This window comes from Mytilus californianus, unplaced genomic scaffold, assembly GCF_021869535.1.
Source record: "Mytilus californianus isolate M0D057914Y unplaced genomic scaffold, xbMytCali1.0.p SCAF_11, whole genome shotgun sequence".
NCBI classification, from domain to species: Eukaryota; Metazoa; Mollusca; class Bivalvia; order Mytilida; family Mytilidae; genus Mytilus; species Mytilus californianus.
Window position 1 is genome coordinate 53,387,376 of NW_026262593.1, and position 12,170 is coordinate 53,399,545.

A 12,170-nucleotide genomic window follows, 5' to 3' on the forward strand; every position below is an offset into this window, starting at 1 on the left:
ATTCCCAATTTCCATTCTCAATTTTACTCTAATTAAAAGGAGCTATATTCGTAAGCGGGATCATTAATTGTGGTCTTTGGCCTATTTCAAATTTGTGGGAAATGATTATGTTATTCTTCTTAATGTTGTTTCATGAAAAATCCCGAAAAGGAACTAAAAACTGTGGTGCCGAAAATCAAAATCTTTAATTCTAAGTTGAGGCAAATAATGCAAATGTTTTAGAAAATATAAAATGCCAAAAATAGGAATTTTTATATACCTCTCTTTAATATCCGTGTTTATAATCAATCGTTTTACCTGTCAGTACTTGACAGTAAACGAATGAAAAAAGTATACCGAAATCGCGCCATTTTTAATGTCAGTCCGGCTGCTCAATTTTTCGAGTAGGACTACTTAGCACGTCCACATTACATTTTGCTTTAATTTGTACTCCAATTTGTCATGGTGACAGATAGAAGGAAGACCAATAAACAAGTTGAATAACTTTAAAGTCTTCTTTTAAAGTTTAGTTCCATTTTACCCCAATCGTTATACGGTAACCATTCAGTAAATGTTAATGTATTAACCTTTTCCTTCGCATTAATCGATTATAATTTCTGCATCTGTTATTTTAAAATAAATTATTTTGATAAATTAATTCAACATTGACTTTAAAACATATTATGTTCTTCTATGTTATGGAAAGAGTTCTTTTGAATCAAAGTCAAACAAATATAGTTCATTTTTGATTAAAGTCGAAAAAAAGTTTTTTTTTTTTTGTATTTGATTAAAGTCGAAAACAAAATGTTTGTGCCGAGAAGAAAACCCATGACACCAAAAAAAGATGAAATATGGTTGGTGCATAATATATGAGAGTCCAAATGGGATTTACAGGATAGAGAATAATGAAAAAAGGTGTTAATTAAAGGGCAAAGATAGAGAAAAAAAGTTACAAAAAATAATATATAGAGAATAATGGGGTGCTAAAATATAAAGAATAGAGAATAATGGACAAAATAAATATAGAATAGAGAAAAAAATTGTCTTAATAATTAAGGTATAAAGAAATGAGGTACCCCTATCCAGACCCTCATATATATAACTGATTTTCACACTAGAAATAGCATTTGGTACCTTGTATCATTGCATACCTTTTGATTGCCATTTTTTGCACTGACTGGAGGACTATTGTTCTGTGTTACTTTTACCGGACTCGGATCACCGAAGGAAAAGACCATTTTGACTTGCTTCCCTTCCCCTGGTTTCTTGGTTACTTTTAAATCGGACAAGTCTTTGTTCTTCAATTCGTCCACTAAACTTCTACCGATTACAGGACTCATACTGCCCATTGACGCTAAATTTCCTGTCGATGATGATGTTGTTAACATCTGTGACCTACAACACATAAAAGGAATTTTGACATCATAAGTTAGTGTTTTAGACATAAAATGCATTTTATTCCACTATTTCAAATTTACTTTAATGAAAAAGAAGATACGACTGCCAAACCATGGTCAAAAGAAAAAGATAAACAGACAAACAGCAGTCCTGAAAACACTACACAAAAAGAACACAACCAAAAAATCTGAGGTTATGTACACAGGTAAATTTTGCTCACATAAATTTCACATTAATCTCACGTGAAATTCACCTCAAACGAGCTTGTACGTGAAACTCACGTGAATTGAGATTCACTTGAATCTCACATGAAATTGTTTTACGAGAATTTCACGTGACCTTTACAAAAGACAAATTGGTATTTTTCATGACTTCAATCAAATTTTAAAATTGAGACGTTATTTGAATAATTCTATTTGAAAATTCACGTGAATTTCACCTGAAAAATATTCATGTGATTTTCATGTGAGTTTCGCGTGAGAGTTTTATATATTGATATCAGTTCACATGAGATTCACGTACAAGTTCGTTTGAGGTGAAATTTGTGTGAATTTCGCGTGTGAGATTCACATGCATGTCAATTCACGTGAAAAATACGTGAGTGAGATTTCTCTGTGTAATGCTCCGAAAGGGTGTGTGCATTTCCTGCTTCACAAGTGGCGTCCGTCAAATTGCTTCTGGTCAGTGAAAATCCGATAATAAGTCGCATTTGGCGATGTCGTAACGAGAAAAGACTGACGAAATAGTGGGGCTGCAACATGGAAGATTGACACAGATATTTTATAACATTCATACAAATTATGATGGCGTCCGTAAAATTAAAAGGATAATTTCAAGCGAAAAATTTCTTTTTCATTAAGTCTATTTCCATTTTAGCATATAAGTAACTAGTGCGTATTTTTCTTTAAATTACTGATACATGCAAAAACATTGATATAGTGTTCTATCAACTGTTTACTATAAAGACAATTCTATATAACACAAAATGTCCATACTTAACTACACACACAAACACTGTAGTAATACAAATCAAAACAAAGTTTTGGCTAATTTTGTTTTGAGAATTAATACATCGAAGCATACTGTCGGGCCTTCAACTAAGGTGCGAAACAACCATGGCACACAAAAAGTATGAAACGATATAAACTATAAAGTATATAATTGTAACTATGCGATTGTTCTGAAACAGGTACTGATGAAATTTATTACAGAAACACGGTCGCACAGGAATAGATGTCGTTCGTTTATTATATCAACGCGACTATTTTTGAGACAGCGTGTGTAAAACGACGGATTTGAAGAACTGAAAGAATTAGTTTTCTTCAGTCAGACGAACAATTTAAAGCCAAAGGTACAGGTAGTTTTTGTTTTATATTTTTTGAAATTCTAGTACAAATTATCAAATATTTGTCTATAGTATGATTTACCGATGGCTCCTCAACCTCCAGCGCCAAATATCAAATATTTTGTTTCCCAAAATAAATAACATGGTTTTGTAATTCTTAATTTTTAAAGCATAGTAGTGCATTTTTGTGATATTTTATAAAGAGGATAATAAACTCGCTCATACACGTTCAACACCTAGATAAGACTTTTCAAATCAAATTTACAAAATGTTTTTAACTTTTTGAAGATTGCATAATTTAAATTTTCGTTCCCAACAGACGTCAATATTTTTATGCTAAGTAATATTACCTTAGTGATTTTTTTACTTCACCATTCGTCATCGATACTGGTCGATATTTGTCTGCATAATCAGCACTTCCATTGGCGCGAATTTGTGCAACATCAGAATCGCCATTTTGATCACATGTACCGGTATCACGCAAGTCTGTTTCTGACTTGCTGTCATGCAATTGTTTAAGCTCTGATAACCAATCAGATTTAGGAGCTGTTGTTTGTGTCATGTTTCTTGCTCCTTTTGGTTGAATATTTGAAGCGGAAGTCGGTTTTTTTGGTGGAATTCCGGGAAACGGAGGAGGAGTCGGAATACGCGAAGAAGTGTCTTTGCGTTGAAAGCTATCTTTCAGTGTTTGCACAGTTCTTTTTTCTTCAACATTTGTTGAAACAAAGTTTGGCTGACTGCTTTGGTCTCCGGTTGCTTTTGATAAAATGGACGTACGCGGTGATGATACACGATGTGGCGAGCTAGCAGGAGTTCCTTGTGTAGATGCGTTTGGCGAATTTATAAAATGAGGGTTACTTGAAAAATGAACAGAACTGTCAGTCGTCTTCTGTTTTTTGCTTACGTCATCATATCTTGAAGCAGACGACAATGTTGATGTTTCAGACGATAAATCGCTATCCTGTCCAGCAGAAATATTATCTTCTACAACAGTTTCACTTTCTCCCTCTTTATGATTGTTATCTGTACCATTGACACTTTGTGTCCTAATGTCTGTTTCGGATAATACCTTGTCGGTGTTATCCAAAGAAAATGGACTGCCGTTCTCGGAATCTTTTTCTGCAAAGTATTTAAAGAAAATCTAAGCAAGGGTGATTCCGTAAAGTGAATGTGTATAGAATAAATAATAACTTTCAATTTGTTAGATATATTGTATCAGGACCTGGGGTGAGGTGGGTTGGGGTGGGGGAATCTATACTTCTGTATTCTTTATTTGTTTATTCCATTTTCTCTCTATATTTTTGTAATTGTTTGTCCATTTTTCTCTTTTCTTTATACCATTATTCTCTACTCTGTAAACCCAACCTAGACCCTCATTTTTACTGTCGGATGTTAATACATATTATGATTGCATAAATTAAAACGTAATAATTGTGTTTAAGGATGTGTCTCTTTACTGCCATATCACCAACAATATTGTAACTAGTAAAATTAAAACAGCTATTTCTTCCGTTTTTCACATAATATTTCAAATTTTTCACATAATATTTCAAATATTCCATCTTTGTTGAGTCCGAGAACTGTATCTTTCGATGGTGAATCTACTTCTTTTCCAGACACAAACTATATATACTGTATATAGATGGTGTTTTTTGCTCTGTTCTACACGTTCTTTTGTGTGTTGATATGAGTTTTTAGTGAGTGCGGGTGGACATTTGTATATAGCGCATTAGCTATCCTACTGTGTAGGGGTGCGCCGATATAGAACGGCGATTCATACCTGTAGAAAGGAAAGGAGAGGTTAAGAAAACTAGTCGGAAATACATGCAGCAGTTGATATTAAAGTGTAGAAACGAAGTTCGGTGTTTTTTTTTTTTTTTATAAAATTAATGCATTAAGCTTGCTTTCAGTAACTGCAATTATTCTATAAAACTGTAATACATGTATTAAGAACGTATTATTTTCTTCTTCCTCTGTTTTTTTTTGTCATCTTTTAATTGCATTTTCGTATACGTACGATGTTGAATGTATTTTTAAGTTGTCTTTTGTTTTGTTTTGTTATTCCATTAACGCTTTAGAAGTGGAAGGGTCGAGTACTAAAATTGCCTGTCTGTAGTCCTAAACCTGAGCAGTGGTTATCATAGAATATGTTTTCTGTTTCCCCCCTTTGTGGATGGCAGGCACTTGGTAGTATGTTTAATTTATTCGCAACTTGTCTAGCCCAAAATGTCGTATTTTGTCTGGTTGGTTAAGTAATTGTTGCTTGCTTGAAGTATATATTGATGTCCGTGTTTTGTGGGTTCTTGTATCTGTTGGATTATTGCCTCTTGACAAAAACCTCACATCCCCTTTATTTATATGCTCTAAAATGCGTACTAATATTGGTAGCTGTCCATACTTTTTGTCTCCAGTGTACCCGATTGTCTTCAGTGTATCCGATTGTTATTCAGAAAACACATGTTGAGAATAAGCAAATTGGTAAAATACATTTCTTGGAAAAATGTTTCCTATCTTTTTTGTTTGGTCAGATTCATTTTATTTGTTTTCCTCTGTAAACAAAACATGTTACATTGGGATTAGTGTCTGAGGATCGTTTCATCTCCTATACTTGATAGTGTACAAAAACAACAAAATTAAGTTAAGGTAGACCATAAAATCAAAATAGCAATTGTTTACTACCTACAGAATTGGAGTACCTACCATAGGATAACTGGAAAAAACCTTTAGACCAGTCTAGTATATTTGTGAATAGCTAATAAAAAATTCGTGATTTATCTTATTGACAAGCTAACCCATCAAGAAAACTCTCAAATAATTAAGCTATAAAATGCCCTCGTGATTAATTAACATTTTCTCCATCAAGAAACAAATGTAATTAAACAGGTTTCCATCTTAAAAATTTTAACGACATGCTTTAACTAAACAATCCCATTTATTTGTATTTGTCGTAAATTGTCTCAATTATAAAAAAAGAAGATGTGGTACGATTGCCAATGAGACAACCCTCCACAATAGACCAAATGACATCAAGCCTATAATGTTAATAATTCCATTATGCAGTATGCTTTTACTGAAAATTCTGATTTATTTGTAATTTGTAAATTGTCTCATACTTCAATCTGATTAAAACACAGATCCTGTATCCAAGCTTTGCTTACAAGGATCTGACAACACTTCGTTTTACTTTCGGTTCTGATATAAAGTATTACACTAGCCAATGAAATTACACCCTTCAAATTTGTGAAGGTGCGTATTAATCCAATAAAACCAGACAATGCCGAAAGGCCTTTTAAAACAGAAAGTAGAACGGAGCATTTTCAGATCCTTGTAAGCAAAGCTTGGACACAGGATATGTATTTTAATGAGATAGTCTCAAATTTAATCTGTTATCTATCCTTTTTCTGAGTCTACACCTCTGTTACCTGAAATTGTATCCGGAGGTAAGTCTGGTGGTTCGTAGTTTTCTGGGTTGATCTGATGCGATTTGTAATTATAAGTTGGTGCTGAGTGGGTTGTAAAACTTTCGGTGCTTGACAACGAGTCGTCGTCCTCGGGATAGTCTCGTTCTGGAATGTGAACAGGGGGCTCCTGGTGGACGTAGTGCGAGTTATCACATGCTTCCGAAGTCACGTGCCTGTCGTTTGGGTTCAGTGAGTCATGCGTCTTGGATGAGTTGTTATTAGTTAAAGAGTCGTGATCTGATTGGCTGAAGTTACTTTGTGAGGCACGGTTGTAAGTAGGATAATGATTAAAGTGGTTAGAGAAACTATCAGATGCCCGGATGTTAGAAGGTTTCTGGCGATCTGATTGGTTAGTGTGGTTGCTAGTATTCAGATGATGTATACCGTTACTATTGGTTATGTTGTCCGAGTTTTCTTGAACTAAGAAGTCAGATGATGGAAACTGTAGAAAGATAAGAAAAAGATAAGTTAAAAGCGAATTTGACAAAATAAAAGTTAGAGGAACATAAAATAATCATGAATAGAAAAATAAGAACTAGTATTCAACTTGCTTTTAGAGATATTAATATGCAAATACAAGAGTTATTAAATATACATGTATTATATACTAGTAAGTAAGGTCAAATCGAGCCGTTAGTTTTCTCTTTGATATAGTTTACATTATGTAGCCCCATGACCTTTGATATCATATTTAATGCTATAGGCTTTGTTCATTGTTGAAGGCCGTGTGTGTGTCGAATGGACCAAAAATTGAAGAAAAGAGAATAAGCAGGTGATCAAATATAAAGAATATAGATAATAATGGGCAAAATAAATAAAGAATAGAGAAAAAGTGTCATTAACTTAAAGATTATACCAATGCGGACACACCAATCTAGTCCAACCCTCTTTTATTGACAATTCGCATGAGTGATCACAGTGTGGCCTTCAACATGGAGCAAAAACTCTCACCTCAATGCATATTAAATACGGCGATTAGCATCGGAATGTAGTCTTTTTAGTCTTATTAAGGCAAGTATTGGAAAATGCAAATATGTTCTCTTGGTAAACAAATATTATATTTATTACATATGTTATTGGCCATTTCAGTGTATAAAAATTAATGTCATTGCTAAAGCCATTGAAAAGAAATAGCCACAACTTTGTGACATTAAGCAGAAAAAGAAAACACTGATGCAAAATTTACTAAAAAAAAATATTATTTTGTGATTTTGGAGCTCAATACATGAATGTACGTTTCCTTTAAGAGTCAAATTGATTTTTTGATTTAGGTGCATGTGTTAGTATACATGCATTCGTTTAAGTGTGTTATCAAACCTGTCAAAGCTGCATGCATGTAGTAATAAAGTATATCATAAGGCCAAACATAAACATACATGTAGATCTATTTCCTGCCTCCCTACCTACTCTAAAACATTTTATTGACACTTTTGGTTAAGCACTGTTAACGACTAGACATCATTGGTTATTCACCATTTAGTCTAGAACTTTTCCCTATATATATATTTATTATACTTCATGTCAAAATGCCAGATTTTGATTGGTTAATGCGAGGGAGACAATTTACTCTATCCCATGGCAAATACTATATTACCCTTCACGGAGACGCTTGCTCAAGTGTGCGCTTTAATAAATACGGATGGTTGTTATGTACAAGACGACATAGTTTATTACTTTGAATTTGAAATTTAATAAACAGTATTAACAGAACATTCAGTATAATAAATTAAATAACACATATCTGAGAGTGTGATAGAGCAGATTATTATATAAATAACACATAGCTGAAAGGGTGATAGAGCAGATTGTTACCCCGAGAAAACATTGTCAACTGAGGTTGACAATGTCTTTTCGAGGGGTAACAATCTGCTCTATCACCCTTTCAGCTATGTGTTATTTATATAATAGTCTACTAGTATATAGAATACTTTTCCTAAACTATAATTGTTTAGCCTACCTATCTACCCTCTGTTTTCTACCGAGCAGGTAGGATACAAATTTGTTGGACTAATATTTATTGATTTGTTCCAAATATTTCTTTCAGTCAGGAGGCAGGAAACGAATATATATATTTGTTGGTCTAATATGCATGGTTATGTACCAATACCCTCTACTCTAGCTATACTTGGGGCAACGTAATTAGCTGCACGACACAGATAATGCAATAAAAGGTCATCCCATTGCTGAAATAAGGTTACGGCGATTATACGAGACAAGATACTGTTTAAATTATAAAGCAAATGTCATTAACTGACATAAAATAAATTATTATATTAAGCTAAACACCGTCTAAGATATAATCCGACCAACACTATTGTCTTTCTCTCTATATAGCGAACGTGAGACTCTGTTCATTTTTATAAAAAACAAGGGCGAAGTATACCAAAGGGACATTCAAATTTACAAGCCGAAAATTAAACTGACAACGCCATTGCCAAAAAAGAAAACGACAAAAAGGCAAACAACAGTTCTCAAAACACAACATAGAAAACTAAACATTTACATGTAGCAACACGAACACATGCACCAAAAACTGGGGGTGATCTCATTACATGTGGTCCAAAATCAAGAAATTATAAGTTCACATTCAGTGGTGTAATGTCTTATTGTATAGGCTTTTATCCTCTTATGTTTATATCTTGAGATAATATTTTTAGTTATTACTATTATTATCATGATACTACACGTTAATACACACTTGGTCATAAGTTAATTCTTAAATGTTTTCGGGTCTTTGTACAACACTGCTGCCTAGCTAGGGTTGGAAATATGATTTTCGAAAGGGGCATAATTCCGAAAAACGGAAGATAAAGCGCGGAGCGGAACGAGGCGAAAACATTGTTTGACGATTTTATACAAACAATTTTAAATTAAAGAAGGGTTAACGCCTTCTACGCCACATCCTCCGAATCCAACACTTCTGCCACTGAGAGTGCCGAAATTGGCAATAAATAATTTGTAGTTATTTTTTACCTCTTTCTAGCTAACTAAGGATTTTCTTATCCCACGGATTTATTACCTTAGCCGTATTTGGCACAACTTTTGGAATTTTGGGTCCTCAATGCTCTTTAACTTTGTACTTGTTTGGCTTTATAACTATTTTGATCTGAGCGTCACTGATGAGTCTTATGTAGACGAAACGCGAGTCTGGCGTATTAAATTATAATCCTGGTACCTTTGATAACTATCTATTAGTAAACACGACATTTTTTCCTGTTTCTTCTATATCTTGAATAATATGGTATGAAATCTTATTTGGTTGCATTGATTTCCAACACTAAATGCATATCTTAAGAGAGCTTTAGCTTTAAAAAAAGTTTTTTTTAAACAGACTGCATACTTTAGGAGGAGGGGTAATAACCATCACATTTATAATTTTTTATTTAATGGACTGCTAGTTTTAAAATGACTGCTTACGAAATGTTAATTTTTATTTGTCTATATTTTTCTAATCTTTATTTATTTGTCTACATTGGCAATGTGTTTTGATAGTTATGAAAGCGATCTAATTCTCAACACAAGGTAAGTACAACAAAAATGTTCTAGTAGCTATTTTTTCATGATGAAGTGATCCTTAACTTATGACCGATTATATATAATTTATGAAAAGTATGTACTAGTTTTAAGTACTAATATATAATTTTTTAGCAAGGAAAGATATTAAATGTTATGTTGAAGTATTTTTTATCTGACATTGAAAAAGCGACCTGATATTCTGTGTCGACTTTGAGATATGACCTTTTTCTAAAACAACAATAGAGACTGTTCTTTAAGGAAGTATAATTTATTCGTATGTCTCTCAAGGAGAGTTTTTAAATACCATTGCTATATATCTATATATAGACCAATAATATATTATATACATCTAAGGAAATAAATATAACTTTAAAGCAATATGGGACAAAACATAATAAAATCAAATTTGTAAAGACTGGGGAGATTGTTTACAAGAAATGCTTGCACGTAAACTGGTAACACAATATTATGTTTTGAAACGGGGTTGATTGTAAAGCGCTGAATCTCGTTATTTTATCACAAATCAACTTAAATCGAATATATATATATGGTCCAGCAGTGGACAATAAATACATGACTGGGTGTATGTATTATAACTTATAACATCATCTCAGAATCGAACATCTACTGTGATAAAAATGATTTCTAAACACAAACTAAATATCGATGTTAAAACTAGGCTGCACATATTTCTTTATTTCCTTGGTTTTTTTTTCGGTCAAAAAACGCGTTTGAAATGCCCATCAAAAACAGATTTTGATGCACGAACATTCAAATCAAACTTATAATGTATATACAAAGTCAATATTATGATGTTCTTACTGTAATATATTCTACTTACAGGTAAAATGAACTAGCTAACTCCAGTGAAATCAAACAGGTGAGACCGAAGGATAGTCTACCGTTCATTATTAAAGACAATACATAATTAATAATAAATTGTCTAATTAATTTTATTATTCTTCTTTGATCAGACCATAATTTTTTGTAGTTGCTTTTTTTACCTTCAATCTTGTATTAATTAATGCTGCATTTGGAATCACCTATGGTCAAAAAGTTGGGTTTTTTTTCTTCTAAAAAGTGGTATGACCCAAATTCATTCACAAGTTCAAAATCCGAAAGTTTATTAAACTAAGTGATTTTTTTGTACTTTAGATTCATTCAACAACTTTACATACACCCATAAAATATAATTGTTATTGTGTTTTTTTGTAAAAGGTTGCATTAAATGAAATCAAAATGAATAAAAAAAATTCTAAGAAGTTAAGCACTCCAACTAACGAACTACCTCTAAAGAATATTTCTTTTGGTTAGGAATGTCCTTTTCATTTCAAAATTGGTGTTGAAACATATTTAGGTATTGCCAATTACTAACTAGACTAAAAGCTAAAAAAAAAAATACGCCATCATATGGTTACAATCGTAAAGATCATATACAAACTGATACTTCAGATTTTAGACTAACCGAAGAACTGTGACCCTAGTGTGAAAAACTGGTCCTACCTCTTTGATTGTGGAGTTCTTCCTGCTGCGAAAATGCCCTCAATGCCGTGTCATTTTAACCTTCCCTTTTTGACAGCTATAAATGTACTTAAATTACTGAGTCGACAAATTTTATGCTTATTATTATAATCCGGGCCGTATGCCAGTGAGGATTTATGAAATGACAAGAACTCAAATTTAGACTATTCTGGCAGTTTTTATAGTTTTTAGTCCTGAAGGAAATATATGTAAAACAAAATTCAAAAATGTAAATATTTGTGTCTGACCAGACTAATCTGTTTCTCAATATCTGAAGGATGTTACTTGAGAGATTTATAATACCTTTGGGACGACGATTTTAGTTCATGATTATTCATAAATCAATTCTAATCATGCTTTCTCCCTAGGACTGCAAAGCAAATACATGTACACGTATGAACAGTGCACGCACTGAGATGACTCGCCTGAGAAAGACTGAACCACGCTGAAAACTTAACCTTAATCTGTGATCCAGAAAATGAGGTCAAGGTCAGTTGAACCGTGTCTATCTGACACTGAAAACCTTGCAAGGATCCCATATACCAAATAGCGTTTATGCTATTACTTTTAATAAGTGCAGTGGCGGATCTAGGGTGGGAGGGGGGGGATGGCGTACGCAACATTTAGATCGCCAATTTTTTTTTCAAATCTCATTTTTTTTCACGAGATAATATAATTTTTTTGTTTAATATCGTCCAAATTTTTTTCCCTCGGTAAAATCCTGGATTCTTCCCCTTGAAGTAATACAAAGTGACAAAAATCTATACGGCATTTTAGCAGTTGCTGAACCATGAAAATGAGATTAAAGGCAACAGATCGAAACTTTGTTACATAAGGTATATCTATACTTGTTTGTGAAGCATCCTGGTCGTCTACATTCTGAATATAAAGCTTTATACAAATAGTTTACGACGTAATGGTCGGATAAGCATCCATGAGGTCATCCATAT

General features: G+C 33.0%; 2 protein-coding genes across 4 annotated transcripts in view; both read right to left on the minus strand.

Moving 5' to 3' along the window:
* Window positions 1–12,170, minus strand: part of LOC127720312 (uncharacterized) — a 416,307-nt gene that overhangs the window by 345,375 nt on the left and 58,762 nt on the right. The window lies entirely within an intron of this gene.
* Window positions 1–12,170, minus strand: part of LOC127720301 (espin-like) — a 52,760-nt gene that overhangs the window by 10,697 nt on the left and 29,893 nt on the right. For both annotated transcript variants that reach the window (XM_052226866.1, XM_052226867.1), the window contains 3 exons: window positions 6,145–6,625; window positions 3,073–3,841; window positions 1,131–1,374 (listed from right to left, as the gene is read on the minus strand). In XM_052226866.1, coding sequence (XP_052082826.1) covers window positions 1,131–1,374; window positions 3,073–3,841; window positions 6,145–6,625 — 1,494 coding nt within the window. The remainder of the gene's footprint in view (window positions 1–1,130; window positions 1,375–3,072; window positions 3,842–6,144; window positions 6,626–12,170) is intronic.